The sequence below is a fragment of the Mesitornis unicolor genome, unplaced genomic scaffold (assembly GCF_000695765.1).
Source record: "Mesitornis unicolor isolate BGI_N332 unplaced genomic scaffold, ASM69576v1 scaffold38847, whole genome shotgun sequence".
Classification (NCBI taxonomy): domain Eukaryota; kingdom Metazoa; phylum Chordata; class Aves; order Mesitornithiformes; family Mesitornithidae; genus Mesitornis; species Mesitornis unicolor.
In genome coordinates, this window is record NW_010197773.1 from 55,926 (window position 1) to 74,224 (window position 18,299).

At 49.1% G+C, this 18,299-nt stretch overlaps 1 protein-coding gene across 1 annotated transcript in view; it reads left to right on the forward strand.

Annotated features, from left to right (window-relative positions):
* The window catches only part of NRP2 (neuropilin 2), a 71,079-nt gene that overhangs the window by 51,954 nt on the left and 826 nt on the right, over window positions 1–18,299 (forward strand). Inside the window, exons 14-16 of the mRNA XM_010188915.1 lie at window positions 7,958–8,218; window positions 10,149–10,245; window positions 12,619–12,660. Coding sequence (XP_010187217.1) covers window positions 7,958–8,218; window positions 10,149–10,245; window positions 12,619–12,660 — 400 coding nt within the window. The remainder of the gene's footprint in view (window positions 1–7,957; window positions 8,219–10,148; window positions 10,246–12,618; window positions 12,661–18,299) is intronic.

Below are 18,299 nucleotides of genomic sequence, written 5' to 3' on the forward strand. Positions count from 1 at the left end.
CAGTGATCTGGTTTCATGCCAGTGTGGAGAGCTCTCTCAGGGTGCTGTGCTGAGCCAGGCACCTAAGCACTGACAAGGCTCTGCCCAGCAAGTCGCGGGCTGTACGGACAGAGGAATAGGAGAAGGTAGCAGCTCTGGGGGCCTGCAATGACTTGCCCATAGTGGAGGAGGAAGTCAGCAGCAAACACCAGGCACAGGCCGAGGGATGGTTGTTGGCACTGCCATGGGATCAGCCTCCCGGTTGGGTTGAGCAGAGATGTGCCCTCCCAGCAGCAATGCTGCTGCCTTGCCCACACAGGGGCCAGCATGCAAAGACGTCACTGCCATGTCTTGCTTTGGTCCTGCTCTTAGAAATTAAAAGACATAAAACAAAGGGAAACAACTATTTGGTTTTTTCTTCTCCACACAGCTTTTAAAAGAAACATGAAAAAGTGGCAATGCCGGCCCCTCGGCAGGGACAGAATTGAAGCATTGTTTGGTTCACACTCCCCCATTCTTCCCCTGCCTTTTCCTCACTCTCCCTCCAGCACTTTGTTTCTACTTAGAAAATTCATCCTCAGACTCCAGGGAGCAAGGAATGAAAAGCCCTTGTTCAGGGTGGTCTTTTCTTGTGAATTCCCCACCCTGGGGTGAGCAGTTGGGTGAAGGAGAGCAGCTGTGCTTGGTTTAGGGGCAGGGCAAAAGCTAACGAGGACTCAAAGCTGCCAGAGCCTCAATTTACTCTGATTTAAAGGTGCTGGGCCTGGCTAGAGGCTGTGACTGCTCCACGGTAGCAAGGAAATGTGCTGCGCCTTTAAAAGCCATGTGGGATGTGTTTCTATTTCTTCTGAAAATGGCAAAACAAAAATGAAAATTAAAAGGGGAAAAAAATAATAATGAAAGGAGGAGTCCTGGCTCAGTCTGCATGAGAGAGGGAAGGAAATGACCATGGTGAAATATCCTCTGTGAGGGACTTGATTAGAAAAGTCTGCTGAGAGACAGGCCTGAATTCCTCAGATATCTCCTGATTTCATTTTATGCACTGCATGCAATTCCTCTTTGTCTTTGGCGCAGAGAACTTCTTCTCGAGACTGACAAGACACCCACTGCTCTCATTCCACTATTTTTATTTCCAAGATACTCTTTCAGGCAGCTCTGCATTTCTTTTTTTAGACCTGTGTTCCTTGGGCTCTTCACACCATGGATTAGCTCCACGTCCTCTCCTGCAGGCTCCCATTACACGGCTGGGGACCCCGTTGGTGAAAGTGGACCCCAAGTACCCAACTCAGCAGAAGCCCAGCATGGTTCCAGCTGTTACTCTGCCCTTTGCAAGCCTCAAAAATACTGTTGCTCCCCTTTCCATGCCCCCATGAGAGATTGCCAGGATTTTTCCCTCGATGGATTTTCAGATACTTCCCATCTGTAGAAAGATTCCCCTTATCTGCACCTAGCAAGCTTCAAGGAGCAACAAGTTCAGGTTTCAATGATGTTTCATCCCCTCTCCTGCTGCACACAATGGCAGTGTGCCATTGGTGTCAAGATAGAGATCTTAAGACGTGAAATAAATCTGGGTTGGTAAATTGGGTACCTCAACTCTTCACCATCTTTGAATTTCACCAGGATCTGGATCCTGAAGGGCGTAAAGATCCTGGGTCATATCCTTAGCTGGTACATGCAGTTGTGTTGCTACACTAATAAGCCAGCACTGAAAAGCTGGAATTGGTGTGTTTTGCCCATTTTTTTCCCCCTCCTCTTTTTTTGCAGTCATTAAGTAAATACCTTGTGGTCCTAGAAGAGCACTGTGGGGTCTGCATCTCTACCATGTGCTGTTTCTCACTTGGGTGAGCGTGGCGGCAGAGTCCGAGCCCTGGCAGCATTGTGAACCCCGTGTTGTTCGAATCCTGGCAGCTGTGCGTGCAGAAAAGGAAGCGATTTTAGCCTTGCAGTTCTCCTGATCACATAGCTCTTGGGCTGGGCTGCAAAAACCCACTGAGAGCTTCTGTTGTGGGCTGTGGCCTCGCTGGCTTTGAGGGTCAGGAATGTTGCTCATTTGGGTTGTAAGCGCTGCGGGGAAAAGTTTATTTGTTTCAAAGCTTTTCCAGCAGAGGAATATTTGCGGTGCTCTGAAGTTTCATAAGAGCTTATTTTTTAAGGAAAACAAATGTTGAGCTGTTTTTAAGCTGATGGTGACCCTTTACCATTCCTGTGTTTTTCCCATGGGATCTTTAATAGGGAAAGTTTTGTATTTTTCCTGCAATCCATGAGAACTTATTCCTGAAGGCCTTGATCCTACTCTGTCCAAACCAGCAGAAAGGTTTTCGTGGTGTTAATGGAGCAGGGCTGGACTGAACTAGGTCTGTGCTTACCCTCAAGAGACTTAGTCTCAGGGCTTGTGCCTTAGGGTCACATTTTGACCTCCAGGATCAATCCTGTCCCCTTTGAAACAGGAGGGAGTTTTGCATATGGGGTGGTGTGAAAATCAAGCACTTCTGTGCAGCGAGAGAGCAGCTGCACGCTGTGGAAAGGAGACCACATACCTGTCTCTCTCTCTCCCCGCCCCCCCCATGTGTGGTAGATTGCCTCTCACAAAGCTGTACATGGCTCTCCTGACACTCGTTTGCACAGTGAACACAGCAAAACCTTAAAAGTGCCTTAGCTGCCCACAGCAATGGTGAAGCTAGGATGCCCTGGTACCCAGATCACAGGAGGTTTGCTGAGTGTTGGCTGGGCTGTGCGAGTGCCCTGGCTGCAGGCTAAAGTCAGGCTATGGTCATCCTCCTGCCCATACTGTCTTTCATGAGAGAAGGGGCACAGCCACGGTCTGTCCCAGCATTGCTAGCAAAGCCCCTGCTCACTTGGGCTGCGCTGGAGGCAGAGGAGAAGAAAAGGCCTCACCCATTTCTTCACTGCTCGCCTGTCTGGGTCCTTAGTCACTTTTTGGACCCAAGCACCAGTGACACACACTGCCTATAAAACCAGACTGGAATGCTCCCTAGAAAGCAAGGCACTGTCTCTCAAATCTTAGTGCATGCATCACTCCAGCGCTTTGTAGCAGTGGCTTAGCAGCCTGTGAGTCACAGAGCCTGATTTGGGAAGGCAAGTGTGTGCACAAGCACGCCACCATGCACAGTGTGTGCGGTGGATGCACCGGCTCAGGGGGTTAATGCCTTTAATTGTGCATGCACAAATGCCGGGCACAGGTGAGTCTGTGCACACCCTTTCACGTGGGGGCATGCAGGGTGCCTGCCAGGCTGGCGGTGCACATGGTGCAGTGGCAAGCAGCTCACTTAGTGTAAATGTCAAGCTCTAATTGGCATTTGGTTTGTCAGGGACACTGTGCCCGCCCCACGCTGCTGGCAGGGGGGGAGGCAGCAGGACTCACAATGGTGCCACACTGTTGAAGATGTGAGGGTTAATTAAGAGAGAGGATGTAATGGCCAGTCCATTAGAAAGGTTCTGGAGAGGAGGCGGAGGGCCTGGTTCTGGGCAGGTGTGGGGTTTTATGCCTTTTCACAGACTGATTTAGAGACTGAAATGGCAAGGACTTGGCAGGCTAATTAACACATAATCAAAATTGAGGGGATTTTCCAGCAGATGCAGTGATCTAGTTAATATAAATATTAGTTTTACGGAGGATTGATTTCCCTTCGTAAATGAAAGTCTGCCATTGAGGAGAGGCCTGTCACTGAAATTATGGCGGCAGCCTTTTGAGGTGAATTTGCATGATTTGCCACAAAAATTTAAAATGTAATAACTATCCAATTTCAATCTGCATGTTCATGCAGCTGCCATCCCCCTGCTACCAGAGCACCCTGCAATTGTGAGAGGATCTGAATTGATCTACTGCCTGGGAAAGACAAGGGCTTATGCAATCTCTGGCTCACATGCCCCAAAAGAACAGCAGGATCAGACTGCTGAGATGTCCCCTGTGACACAGCACAGTCAGGGAGGCTGTGGAGGCAGCAGGGAGGGCCCAGACCAGAGGTGTCACCTATGGGATTTGGCAGCCAAGAGGTGACTGCCAATAGACTGCAGTGTTTCCACTAAAACACACCATGAAATAAGCTCTGCATGAAGAGTGTGGTGACCTTTGGAGTGACGTAAGTGAAGTTAATTCAACGTGGGTCCGTAATAGGAGCAGCAGCTGTAACTCAACAATATTCAGCGAGGGGGAAATGGAGAGGGAATCTAAAATCTCAGTAATTGCTTGTGTACATCCTGCCCGACATGTTTTGCTGGAAAGCCTCCAGATGTGCTGCTGAGACCGACAAGGGAAGGCGCTTCGCTTCAGAGAGGTGGTGAGATGTTCAGGACCTAAGCACAGGCAGACTGACCTTGTGGAGGGAGTGGCTGCCATGGCTTGTGCTTACAGCCTGACCCAAACTGCGAGGCTTCATCCCCCGCTGCCCCTAATGTCCTCTCAGATGGCTTGCTAGCAGGAGGGGACAGGCACGCCAAGAGAAAACTGCGTTGGCCAGATGGTTTGTTTGCAGGCCCCGGCTGGTGATTTATCCGGGACTCACTGCCGTGCACGTACAAGTGATTCTACCGTCGTCTGACTAGGGGTGGTTGCGTGTTCACGCTCCTCTGGCTCCCCTACATCCAGATGATCCCATAAATCTTCCATGAGATTTATGCCATAGCATCAGTTGCAAAAACAGCGGTAGGTTAAAATGCCTGAGCAGGTTTGTCCTGCCTTTTTTGAGACGGCACTTTGAAGTACCAGTGCCAGTTCGGTGCAGGGTGTAGCTGCCGTGTTAGCTGGAATATAGGCTGCAAAGCAAAGTTCTGGGAAAGAGATTAAAATGCATTTCTGATCCTGGAAGAATTGATCAGTTCATCGTTGCAAGGCTTCCTTCAAGTGTTTTAGCAGGGGAAATCAGCCTTTCAGGTGCTTTCCGTGCCAAAGGCTTCCATTTACTGTATCAAACAGAGCAACTACTGGAACCACAGGGCTCCCACATGCTGTTCCAACAATTAGCTCCACAGTGCCCTTGTTCAGTCAGTCTCAGCAAATTTGCAGGGCTTTTCAGAAGGTCCAACTAGCCATTAGAGTGATCCAGCCATTTCATCTTCAAATGACACAGAAAGTCGCGTCTGCTCAAGCTCGGCTCTCCGTTCCAAACACGAGTACCAGGAGTGGGAGCTTGTGGTGCCCAAACACACTGCTACTCACAGAGGAGCAGCTGGGTTCATTACCTGAAGACCAAGCCTCTCCACGGACCTTGGGCCTGCTAGTAGCTCCTGGAGAGCTCTGTGGGCCCCACCAAGTGCTGGGGCTTGGGAGAGCTCCTGTGGCTCTGAAAGAGCCTGTGTGTTGAGGGGGGCATTGGTTTTGGCTACAGTTTAGGAGTTTCTTTGATTTTACAGCCTGTTAGGAATGTGAACAAACAGGAGGTTGGTGTCATCCCTGGTGGGAGGGATGTGACTCAGAGGCACACAGGCTTTTCTGCTGAAGCAGTGGAGGCAGCAATGCTGGGTACCTCCATCTCCCAGTGAGGGGTGCGGATTGTGGGGGGTGTCCAGCTGCACAATTAACATAGTCTCCTGTGGTCAGCCTGTGGGCTTTTGGGTGGATCCGAGGGTGGCTCACCCCCCTGCACTCAGGCTGCCTAGATACTGGCACCAAAGGTCGGTCCTGAACTTTGACGATCTGGATTTGATAATTCTTGAGTCTGACTGGTGCTTTTATTAACGATTTGCCTATGAGACCATTTCAGCTGTGAGATAATTGTATGATCACAGTCTGATTTGCTCTTCCTCCTTATTTGTTGTTGCTGCTTTTTTCTTGTTATTGCTTATTTTTCTTTGAAGAGGCTTGTAGTGAATTACAAAGAGAGGATTTTAATTCAGGAGACCTTGATGACTTATTATGCCTTATCACCCCTTAGGCATGGAGTACAGCTTATTCTTTTTTTTTCTTCCTCCACTTGTTTATCTCCCACATCTCCTCCACCACTACCACTCTGAGGTAAATCACAAGAACACTCCTCCATTAGAGAACGGCATGGTACTTTTTCAAGTGATTCACTCAAGAAGGAGTGGGCAAACATGCTTTCATTTTTTTTGTGCTACTGTTTGTTGGCTTAAAGTGCCAAGTGGCCCAAGTATATTTCATAAGTGCTGGAAAATATTGCTGGAAAATGTTGCTCTTTCTTTGTGTGGCCGGTCAATGACAGATTTGTCCTTCACGCAGCAAAATCAGTGAAAGTTCATATGGAGTGGATACGCTTTTGAAATATTTTGATCATACATCCCAGGAGTAGAGCGATGGCAAATCTTTCTGCTGTCTTGTCCCAGATTTATTTTAGAAAGCTGTGTAGCTCACAGTAGTTGGTTTCAGCTCAGCTCTCAGGCAGTGACAAACTTGTGGCAGGGGCAGCAGCTGTGCAGCCACTGATACATCTCCCTTGGGCTGACCTGTCACCGGATTGCTGAGCGGCAGCGAGGTCAGCCGCTGTTTTCTGGGTGAGGCCTGTCTTTCGATGCTCAGGAACTGGGCTCTAAGTTCAGGTCTCTCTGGTTGTAAGTTTTGGAGGTGGTTTGGGTGCACTTTGTAAACATTCTCAGTGCAGACGCTGCTCTTCTGCCATTGCTGTGGACACTGAAGCTGCAGAGGAAGCAGGGAAAGCAGGTGGCCACCTGCTGCTCAGAGCTTTTGCTGTCAAGTGCAGCTGGCTAAGATGTGGGGAAAGGAAGCAACAGACCCTTAGGTATGGTCCTGGGGCAAAGGTAACCCCTTGGGCTGCAGGAGGGCTCGCACATGCTGGCATGAAGCACCAGTGACACTTGCGTGCTGCATAGCAAGAGCAAGTGTGTTCAATCCCTCTGTTGAGTGAAACGTGAAATACAGCAATATCTGTCACTGGCCTGTCTGTGTCACCTTGTACTGCAGGCACTGCAGTCAGAGCAACCCAAGGGACTCTGTCCTGTCGTTGGTCATGATGGGGAAGCAGCAGGTAAGGACGAGATCAGGTCCAGGCTTGTCTTTCAGTCTGTGCTAAGGGACTTCAGGCATCCAAGCTCCAAATGGGAAACTCCTTGAGGAGGCTTCTCATCGGAGAGGACTGGAAACCACTGATTCCAGACCAAATCAGCTATGCCCAGGGATTGGTATCCATAGATTTTTGCTGTTATTGGTATTCAGATCAAGTATCTCCAGTTCCAGTCTCAGCCTTGAACTACTCCTGGGATATCAAACGTACCAAATCTCTCTGAGGATTGACAAAAAGCATGGCACAATTTCAGTGTAATATTAAAGCAAGTGAATCCCCTGCTGTATGTATTTCAGCTGCCTTCAAGTTTGCAACTACTCCCTTGTCACTTGTGCATACTTCACTCTCTGAGACCACATTTTTCCTCTGTGTAGTGCTTTAGGGGCTGTTTTTCTGCATTACAGAAAAACTGAGAGCCAGGCTTTCATTTTGTCATGTGTATCCTCAAAAGAAAATTGTCAGCTAGATCCTGATTGTGGAGTATTTACCACTGGGAATGAAAAGAGGCAGGATGAACACAGCTTGAGATCCCCATTCCAAGATGAGTTTTCAGCACTGGCGGTTAGAAAAACCTACCTCAAGCTTGTTCACTGAGCAAGCTCTCAGCAGAATAAACACACTCCCCTGCCAGTGTCATTGTCGTGGGATCACTTCTTATATTAACTGCTCTTTAACTTACCTCTAATTATGTTGATCTCCAGCTTACCACTTTCTGGTTTTGCTGCCAGTCTGCTACCAGACGGTGGTGACAGTGGTGGCTGGTGAGGGAAGTGTGCTCCTCAATGCCCTGCCCAGGCCACACAAGGGCGAAGCAGTGGCACAGCTTGCTGAGCTCATGGAGGGTGCCGGTGTGTGACCCCAGGCCTGTAGGCATTGGTGTGACAGCCTGCCCAGTACTGTCCAAGTCCCTTGGCAGGAGGTGAGACACTTGTTGCAAATGGCTGCAGAAAATACTATAATGGTGTTTTCTTCTTTGAACAGAGGGCAAGAATTACCTGCAGCTGCAGAGCAGTGGAAGGAGGGAAGGCCAGCGAGCCCGGCTCATCAGCCCCACCATCTATCTGCCCCGGAGTGCTGTCTGCATGGTCTTCCAGTACCAGGTGTGGGGCAGCAATGGGGTCATGCTGCGGGTCTGGCGGGAAGCCAGCCAGGAGCACAAGGCGCTGTGGATCATCACAGAGGACCAAGGGGAGGAGTGGAGGGAAGGCCGCATCATCTTGCCGAGCTATGACATGGAGTATCGGGTAAGATGCTCTGGGAAGGTGGGTTGAACCAGGGAGGCATCTCCAGTATCTTTATTTCAGTGTTTCAAAGCCAGGGCCCATTCATCATTAGGGAATGTGCCTGTTTTCATTGTGTTTCTGGGGTTACTATAGTAACTAAATGACACTGTTTGTTATTCAGAGAGTGCCTGTCTTCTGCACAGACTTGGGCCTTTGTTCAGCCTGTTGCCTTTTATATTCCTTAAATATCCAACTTCGATAATATTTTCCCTTCTTTTTTTTTCTTCATTTTATTTTAAGCATTTCCCCCTGCCACACCCAGCAACTGGTGGTCATCAGGTAGACTGACCAGAGGCAGGCAGCAGCTCTAGGGAGCAAACCCAAACCTTGCAGCCAGCTGAGGCGGAAACTGGGAGGGGGCACAGCCAGCTTTTAAGGGTAGGCAGCAAACAGCCCTTCTCCAGCCTCAGCTGCAAGCACTGGCATGGGATAAGGAAAAGGGAATGTGGGGTTTTTTTGTGCATCCATTTCTCTGATACCTTAGAGCAGATCAGAGGGCTGGGTGCAGCGCTGTGGGATCAAGGCCCAGTCCCACTGTCAGGAGATCAGTAGAAGAGGAGGGTTGAGCTGGAGGAAGCTGTTCTGTCCACTGCAGCCGTCTGAGCTCCTCTGTCACGGCTGTGCCAGTGCCCCGTGGAGCGGCTGCTGCTTCTTCCAGGAGTGCCTTTGGCATGGTCAGCCCTTCCGGGCAGCGCGCCGTTTGCCAAGGAGCCAGGCTTGCTGTTTGTCACTTGCTAATGAGCATCAGCACCCTCAGAGCAGAAGGAAACACTCACTTGAAGGCCTGAGGCAGTTCTTTGATGACCATCCTGGCAGGGAGCCTTGCTCTGGCTGGCTCCAAGCCCCAGCCGTGACCCAGGGAGCTTCTGCTTTCAGACCACTGACCCCTCCAAACTGCTGCCCTCTGCGTGGGTCGATGGCTTGCGCTTGAGACCAGCAGCTCTGACACTGTCCTGTGCACAGACAGACACCGGCCCTTCAGGAAGGTCTTCTTGCAGTCAAGTATAGGATCAGGCTGCCCAGCCACCTCAGAGAAAGGAGGCATCTAAAACGGGGAGAGGAAGTTTGTGAAATATATAGCCCTAGGAGATTATTTGGACCCTTGAGAGCAGTCAGGGATATAGAAAGCAAAAGCTTTGCACCAGAGCTGCGTGATTAGTTTGCATGTGTTTGGCTTTTTAATAAAATACCAGTAAATGCAACATGCCTACAGATAAGAATGATGGGCACTTGCTGACTACTTTGTGCGTTAAACGTGAATATACTGGCATTAGCTAAATAACAGCATCATTATGTAAATAAAGCAAGTCTCTCCACTCAGCAGTTCTTAGAGCTAACGACTCTATTTATTTTTGTAAATATATTTTGCCTGTGATTAAGTAGGAATAAATTGACCCTTCTCCTCTAACGTTTCAATACTTCTTATGTAATGTTGATGGGAACAGCACTTTACAGTTAATGTAGCTGTGCATTTTGTGTCCTTCCCTTCCTTTTTGTTATCATAGCTCAGTTAATACCATGGGCCAAATCTGCTGCTGCTGTAAGTCAGTGTGATGCCATTTGCATCATTTTTGCAAGGGTTGGGGATGACCTGCGATGCTGAACATTGATTCACTGAGTCTTTATTCCATGCAAGAGACATTTAATTGAACAAATTGGAAGCTGAGTGCTGCCAGGCCAGGTAATGATCTTTCTGCCAAACCCATCCCTGCAGAGCAGCTTTCTGTGGGGAATGGGTGCAGAGGCAGGGCAAAGAAGCAGGATTAGTCTCAGGTCATACACAGCTATGCAGGGAAAGCCAGGAGCAGATCTCCTGCCCTTTCCCTCAGGAGCAGCAGCTGCTTTCTGCCTCACCACTTAGTATTGACATTTATATCCTGATTTCTCGCAGATTGTGTTCGAGGGATTTATACGCCACGGCCACTCGGGAGAGCTCGCCCTTGATGACATTCGGCTAGGCACCAACATCCCGCTGGAGAACTGCATGGGTATGTGCTGTGTCTGGCTGTGGGGTCGGGGTCATGGTGGGGACAGCCTGGGCTAAATAGACTTCACTTGCAGTCTGCTAGTTGGCCACTGCTTCTCCCCAGCTTGAGTTATTGGGAGTTTCTGAATCTCAGCTGGGACTTCCCTTGCCCAGGAAAGAAATGAGGAGATTCAGTCTCTGGGGGATGGAGGCTTTCATGTGAGAGGCAGGAAGCACATGACTCTGCTGTGCAAAGCTGAAAGCACAGCTGAGGGTTACCAAGGACTATTCTGTGTGATAAGGACATACACCAAATTCAAAAGGAAAGTGCGGGACAAAAGAAACCAGCTGTATTACACACTCAGAGGGGCCAATGAGTTCAAAAGGAGTCTTCTCTAATAAGAAATAAAATAGCAGAGGGATTTTACAGCAATGTTAACAGAATAACAAAGGAAATTTTTGTCCTAGAATTCACCGTTCCCCAAACCAGGCCAAAAGCCAGGTGGATTCATTCAATGTGAAAGACAGAGAGGACTTTTAAAAAAAAAAAAAGGTTTAGCAGTTTGCTGGCAGAGCTGTTGCCCTGCCCTGTTCCTGTAGCTGGTGTATCCATGCATGCGCTCGGATGGCTCTGGTCACCATCTAGCTTGGATGTGGATTTAGAGCCATCCCAGCTAAGCATTGGCCCAGCAGTATTCAATTAGTAGGATCTGTGCTGAGAGCTGCCTGCAAAAGTGAGGCCCTGCTCTTCTGCATAACCCAGGGGAGGCATTTTCACTGTTAAACACCTGCAAAGTGGCAGAACATCTCTCCTGTGCTCTGAAAGGTCCTATTCAGTGGAGCTGCTCTTCTCTCCTCTGCTGAGGGAGGGGAGGATCCTGGTGTCTCCTAACCCAAGCAGTGCTCTTTTCAAGGGGCTGTATCTCAGGGGTGGAGGCATGGGACCAAGCCTCGGCAGAGCTGGTCACGTTGCATGCTGCCCTGTGCAGCCAGGTGATGGTGAAGATGGGGCAGGCACCAGCATTAATAATAGAACAGAGAACCAGGACTTTCCCAGAGATGCTCTTGAGCACCGTCAGTCCCAGTTTCTTTGATGCTTTGAACTCTGCTGGTCTCCCATCTGCCAAAGGAGCTAATACTCCATATGTCAAATTCCCTGTATTTAAGGCTTGATAGTGGTGTTTTAATCCCTTGCCTTCTATGGCATTAAAGAGAAGCAAGACAGATGATTAACACTAATGGCATTTCCTATCTAACTTTTGAGCTTGGCAGTTCACCTAGCTCCAGTGTTACTGTATCCTGGGCCTCATGAACCTAAAGCTTAATATTTCAAAACAAAAACATTAATAAATGACAAAGTTTCAAGCATTCCCAACTCTAAAAATAACACCAAACTGCTACACAAAATAATTTGCCCCATTCTAGGAAGCTTAACGGGGATTTAAAAACCGATAGGGATAGTTTGTTTCAGATAATTTCTAACAAAGGGCTCCCACTGCAAACTTTAACATAACTCATGGGTCATTTCTGGTGTCACCAAAATAGTAATGAAACTGCAGAGATACAGTGCTGCTTTCTCTCTGTCAGAGCCATGAGAATAGCACAGGCTACTGTTTTTTCAAATGTAATCCTGGGAAGTAATCTGATTCCCTTTTAGCATGAAAGAATGTTAATAAGTCACAATAATTTTTTCCTTTGACAAATGTGTCATTCGCATTCTGAACCTGAATGATGATTTCATAGCACTCAGTAGAGCCAGAGTCTGCTTCTGTGACTCACAGGCATAATGCAGAAGTAATCTAAAAATAATCAGAAGTCTATTACATCTGCAAGAAAGTAATCAGCAATAAGTACTGATTATTGCTTTTCAGATCCAGTAATTTGTAATAGATTACTTCTTTAAAGTATCCTGAAAAAATTAAAAAATCACACGCCTTTGTTTCTTGGCACTGTGAGATGGAGAGGAGCATGGCATTGATGCCCAGAAGTAATGCAGTTCCCATGTGAATAATGATGCCAGAATGCCAGAAACCAAAATGCTCTTGGAAATTTTAGGGGATTTTAGGGTTTCATTACTGGGCCAGGTGGGGCTTTGTCTTTGGGTGACTCAGGCCAGCCAGCTGAATCCAGATGACCCTCAACCTCAGACATATTTTTCTCTGAAATCTGTGTCTGAATTGAAGCTTATTGCATCTGTTGAGTTCTCAGCTGAGACAGGGTTTCTCCTGTCCTGGTGAGGTTGGCCAGCACTCCACCATTCCCAGCGAGTGGCTTCTGTGGGGCACAGCCACATGCATCCTCTGCTTGGCCCCTGCAAATCAGCGGAGATATGAATTGTGACCTTGTGTGTAAAATTCCCTTCTCTAATACTAGGTTTTCGTTTGTTCCTTTGCAGAACCCATCACAGCTTTCCCAGGTGAGAACTTCTACTTTCCAGGTAAAACTGCACTTCTCTCTGTGGTTTCTTTCTGCTGGCATGGGCTTTTACATTGAAGAAAAGCGATGTGTGTGCTTGTACAAGCAGCAAATGTTCTGAGCAGTGAAATGGCAAGCGTGTGCTAAACCTCCCCTGCCACAGCAGCAGGAGGTGACATCCCCTGACTCCTGCTGGGTGACAGGGAGCAGGCAAATAGACAAGTCCCACTGTCTTGAGGCTGAAACCTGCCGTTACGCGGCACCTGGCCTCCTGAAGAGCAGCTGAGCCCAAAGTGGTACGGCTGAGGAGTAAAGTGTAGTCATCAACTGACTCAAGCGAAAAAACAGTAGCCAGTTAAAAGTGAAATGAGGTGGCAATGACTTACATTAGTGTGGGAGAAGGTTGTTCTCTAGTTTATAGATACTCTGTCAGTGGTGGTGATTGAGATGTTGGTGAAGGAGGGTGGAGCTGGTCTGCTTGGAAGGGGAAGGGAGCTGGGAGGTAGAAGTGGGAGAGCAACCTGCCATGAGGAGCTCTGAAGGTGACAGTCAATAAAAGGAAAACAAGGTGAAATGGTGCATTTAATAGCTTAATACTAGCCCGAAGGATAGAAACCAGCATTTCTCTGATGAAACCTACAGAGTAAGACAAAAGGTGAGGAACTCAAAAAAACTGCCTCACTCTTTGAGCAGTCAGTGGGGATGCTGTTTGTCTTGCTCTAGGGTGAGAAAAACTATGTGCTTTTGTGGGGAAGATCAGTTTAGGCTGTTTGAGAGGGTTTTTTTCCCTCTTTTGATTTTGGATTTTGTTTTCCTGCCTGCCTGTTGAGAAATGTGGCTGGGGATTGTGTTGTGATGAAGAGCAAACTTGGGGTTCCCCCTTACTTTGAAAGTTATTTTACCAGATCAGTCAATGCGTCTTTCGCTTTCACTTGGACATGATGTCTGTACTCTTCCTATCCCCTACTCTTTTGGTGGGCTGTAAGATATGGCTGGGCTCTACCTTAGAAGCAGCTGCATTTCTGCAAGGGCAAAAGCTGTCTGGTGGGTATGCGTGTTGGGGGCTGCGGCAGTAAAAGAGAAGTAGACACCGAGACTGAAGTCACATGCGTGACTCCGTTCCAGGGGTGTGAGGCAGGACATGCGCAGGGTGTAACACCGTATTTTATAGCTGTACCCATAGTGTAACAGCTAGGAATTGGGACTCAGTTGTTTGTAGGCTGTTTATGCTACTACAGCTTGTGGTGTTACTGAGAAGCTGCTGCAATATTCTCAGCTGACAGCTAAAGCCTCACGGCCCTTCCGCACTTACACCATCTCTCTTGTGTTCTCCTGGGCCCTGTCTGGTACCTATTTTGAGGACACCATCGTTGTCTTCTGAGGCTTGTAACACACATGTCGTCTTCAGTTTCAACCTCCCTCTGGGTCCTGGCATCGAGTCTATCCCAAAGTCCTGATAACTCATGTTGTTTCTTTCTCTCTTCACCCCATGCCCTGCTGCCTGTAAGCCTCCATTTCCCCATCATGTTCCCCAGGGCACACTGGCTGGGTAGGAACAGTGCTTGCTGTGTCCAGCACAGGGAGGTCCCTAAGCACCACAGGCTGCTGCTGCTGCAGGCACACCTCCCCTTCACACAGGAGCTCACCAGATTGCGCCAGTGGGCTCCCGTCCACTGCTGACTCCCTGGAGGACATCCTAGCACTGCTCACAACAGGGGAGCAATTGCAGCAGAAGGTTGAAAAGGGTTCCCTGGCTGATGGGAGAGAGGAATGGAAGCAACCAGGGAAAGAAAAACGGCGGTAAAAGATGAAGAAGTGAAGATTGGAGACCGCAAGATAGTCATTAAAATGAGGGGAAGGACAGAGATGTCCAACAGAAGGACAGGGCAAAAGGAGGGGAAGAAGTCCCTGGCTGGAGAGCTGGAGAGGAAAAACTGCAGGAAGTACTGAGATGTTCTGTAGCCCCCACTCCTGTAATTACATGACGAGCTGAAAAAGTCAGATGCCATAAAAATAATAGCAAATCCTTCCTCTCCTGGCTTGGGGGCAAAGCTGAAAATATGCACCTTACAGGCTCCAGGATCACAAGGCAAATAGCAAGAAGTGAATTGTGTGGGTGGAATATCTCTCAGCTAGTGAGTCAGGATCTTACAAGACCAGTCAAGTGTGCTTAAACTGTGCTGCATTTGCAAGTTGATGCCTCTCACCCTTAAAGAAAAGGTATAACAAGTGGCTGGAAGCAAGAAGTTAGATAAATACCAAGCTAAAAATAAGAGACACATTACAAAGAGTGCAGAGACAAACCACGGGGAGAGTTTGCCTTGGGATGGGTGGATTCTCCCACACCAGGTATCCTGAAATCAAGACAGTGAATCTTCCTGCAGAAATGACAGGTAGCAATTAAGGTGTTGAGGCTGACACCAGTTTTGTGTCATTCAGAGTAGATGAGTATAATACTTGCTTTCATCTGTGTGTGCCATCTATGAAAAGTCCAGCTGTGTTGCTTGTCCACAGCGGTTAATGTCAGTGATTTCAGAGAGGAATATGAACTGACACGGCAGTGGCAGAGCAAGGCCAGCAGCCCTCTAGGAGGCTCTCTGGAAAGGACTTTCTCCTATTTTTCCCCAGATGACTTTTGCTTTTGCTTCTTTTGGGTTTTGATTTCTGCTGCACAGCTCTAAAACTGGTCCTGGTAGAGTAGTCCCTGTTGGAAAGAGGAGAGGGCTGTATCTGGCCAGGTTGGAGATGTGAGCACAGCAGCACACTTGCATGAATTCATCCCCCCTGCAGGGGTTAAACTAGGTTTCCACTGACCAGTGTCCCAAGCTGTAGATAAACACGGTACCCACAAACTTGACAGCAACAGCAGGAAGCATTTCTTTATTAAGACAAGAGCCCTAGTGAATTAATGAGGAAGGGCAAGAGAGTGCGTGTGTGTGTGGCGGAAGGCAAAGGGGAGTGGAAAAATTATTAAGTTAAGAAGATGGATTTTTTTTTTCCATCTCCCTGAGCAGAGAACTTTTCCACTGATTTAAGAGAAAACTTCCAGGGAGCAGCAGAGCCAGTAAAAACAGAGCAGATAACATCAGTGCTGTGTGCTGAGTGGATGGGCAGCTATATTTAGTGGCTGACAGTGTAAGGAAGAACAATCATTAATGTTGGGAATTGGCTTCGTTAGGACTTAGAGACAACCAAGTGTGATTCCTTAATGACTTCAGTTGCTAAATGGACTCTCCAGACTTCTGCTATCTCCAAAGCAGGGCTGCGAGGTACAGAAATGAGGGCCGAGAAGTGACTCTGCAGCACTCCTCACTCTTGCAGCCCCCACTGCGGCATGGGGACCTCTGGAGTGGGTCAGAGACAAAAGCAGAGGTTGTCTTGAACCCGCAACCACCTCAAGTTTCCCCAGGGATCCTTCCAGCAAGCAGGATAATCTGGGGTAGATTGCGCTGCCTCCATCTCAGAAAAGCAGAGGGCAGACAGAGGTGTGGGATGAAGGAGAAGGGGGGGTGCAGGTGTACACCATGGCACATGCTCCTCTATGGCCAGACCTGGGTGAACAGACTTTGTACTTCCAGCCCTGCACTGGGCAGTGTACAGTTTTGGGAGGCCATGGAAACCTTCCTCTCCTCTGTTTTTCAGAGACTCAGGAGCCATCACCATTCCTAATGCCTGCCCCCCTCTCTCCACCTTAGTAGTGTGACAGGCTGTTTGCCTGCAAATCTCCCACTGGAGCAAGGTGCTATGCAAGCAGAGGCTGTCACCCAATGTAAACACGAGTGGCCTCTGCATGACAAGCAGCCCTGTGGTCTTCCTGGGGCTCAGCCCCACACCGTGGTGCTGTCAGGCACAGGCATGGTGTTGCTGATCCATTGGTGATGGTGGAGGGCCATGTATGGGCCTGGGGCAGCTCGGCTGGCTTGATCTGCAATGGAAGACAGCAGCAGGTTATCAGTGAAGCATATGGCAATGTTGAACATGCTCATCCCGGCCAGGACCTGGTGGCAACCCCCATGGGATATCCCACACTGCCATTCCCCATGCAGCTGGGTGAGGGGCAGCAGCTGCTCAGGGCAGTGCAGGGGTGCGTTGCTTTCATTCCCCCACGCTAGGCTGGCTGGTGGAGGTAGAGGAGGAGGTTGGAGGGCTGCCTGCTCCCTGCCTTCACCACCCTCAACACCCAGCCCAGCCTGCACCCCCTTTCCCCAGGCGCTGTTATGGGGTAGGTGGGACAGAGCCACCCCCATTCCTGGTGACAAGGGGCGGCTGGGGTGAGATGGGGCGAGAGTGGTGTATCTGGCAGGTATTTCTCTCCTGAGACATCCGAATTTCTTACCTTCAATGACAAATATGTGGGTGGTTCCCAGCCTCCTGCTCTGTAAAAGCAGGATTTGTCTTGCCTGTGTGGGTTTTTTTTCCTTGGTTTTGAGGGGGTTTTGTTATAGCTATGCATCTGAGTGCAGTGTTCATTCTTATTTTTACTCCCTGTGCCTGGGTTTTGGGGGATGGGGAGGGGAGGAAAACCTTGTGACTGATGGAGGAACCATCATTTTGCCTCATCTGCTGTGCCATCAGCAGCAGAAAAGCTGTCCTCATCCCAGATTTGCCAGCTGGTGGCTCTGCTGGCAGGTCAGTGTTTGGAGGGGAGGGCAGAGGCCATGCTGCGAGATGCCCTTGCTGCTAGCAAAGCTGGGTGCATCCTGCACGGTTTTGTTTCTTCCCCTTGTCATCATCCAAGCCTCCTCAGGAAACCGAGTTTGGTTAGCGCAGAGTTCAACACCAAACTGCAGGAGCCCCAGAATTCTGCTTGCCAGTACCCAGCCAGGGGCCTGCGCCTCCACTGCGGGCCAGAGGCAGGAGGAGTGGAGGGGTCAATGTGTTCAGCAGCAGAGCAAACCCTTCAGAGACCTTTTCCACAGACGTCAGCCTCCACAAAGTAGCCAGTAAATAAATGTGGTGCAAAAGTGCATCTCTCTCGAGTTATTTACAGCTCTCCCCCGCAAGCAGAGCTGGGGGGGTGGGAGCAGGGCATGCAGGAGGGAAGTGCAGAGCTGTGTTGGGCCGTGGGTGCGAGCACAGACACCAGCACTCCTCAGTGCCTGCTGGAGGTGCGTGTGCATGCATGATTCTGTGGACAGCAAGGTCCTACGCCCGTCTGATCACCAGATGTGGGCTGAGCTGTCCCGGCATGACCTGGAAAGCAGGAGCAGTGCCTTGAATCTGTGCCCTGCCTCCCAACACACTGCAGCAGCAAGAGGAGGAAGGGTTAAGCATGGCTGGGCTGAGCCTGGGCACTGCCTGCCCTTGAATTCAAGGGAGGTGAGTGCTTTTCCAGCCCTCTCTAAGTGTGTTTGCTTTATCAGTGTGAATTCATAGTCCTGGCTTGCTTAAGCTGCAGAGAGCATGAGTTTCTTATGTGAGCATTGGGTTGAATTTCGCAGCCTGTGCCATGTAAATAATTGCAACCATCTTTTTTCGCTTTAAAAATCATAAGGAAGTCTGTAAGTCTGTGAAGGGGGCTCCTAGTGAGACCAGATCTGTGTGCAGAGCACTTTCAGACAGAGGTCTTCTTCTCTGTCTTTCCCGTAAGAACGACAAATGTTTCTCCCTGTAATCTCTTTCCCAGTCTCCTGCGGTAACTTCCGTGGCCATCTGAGATCT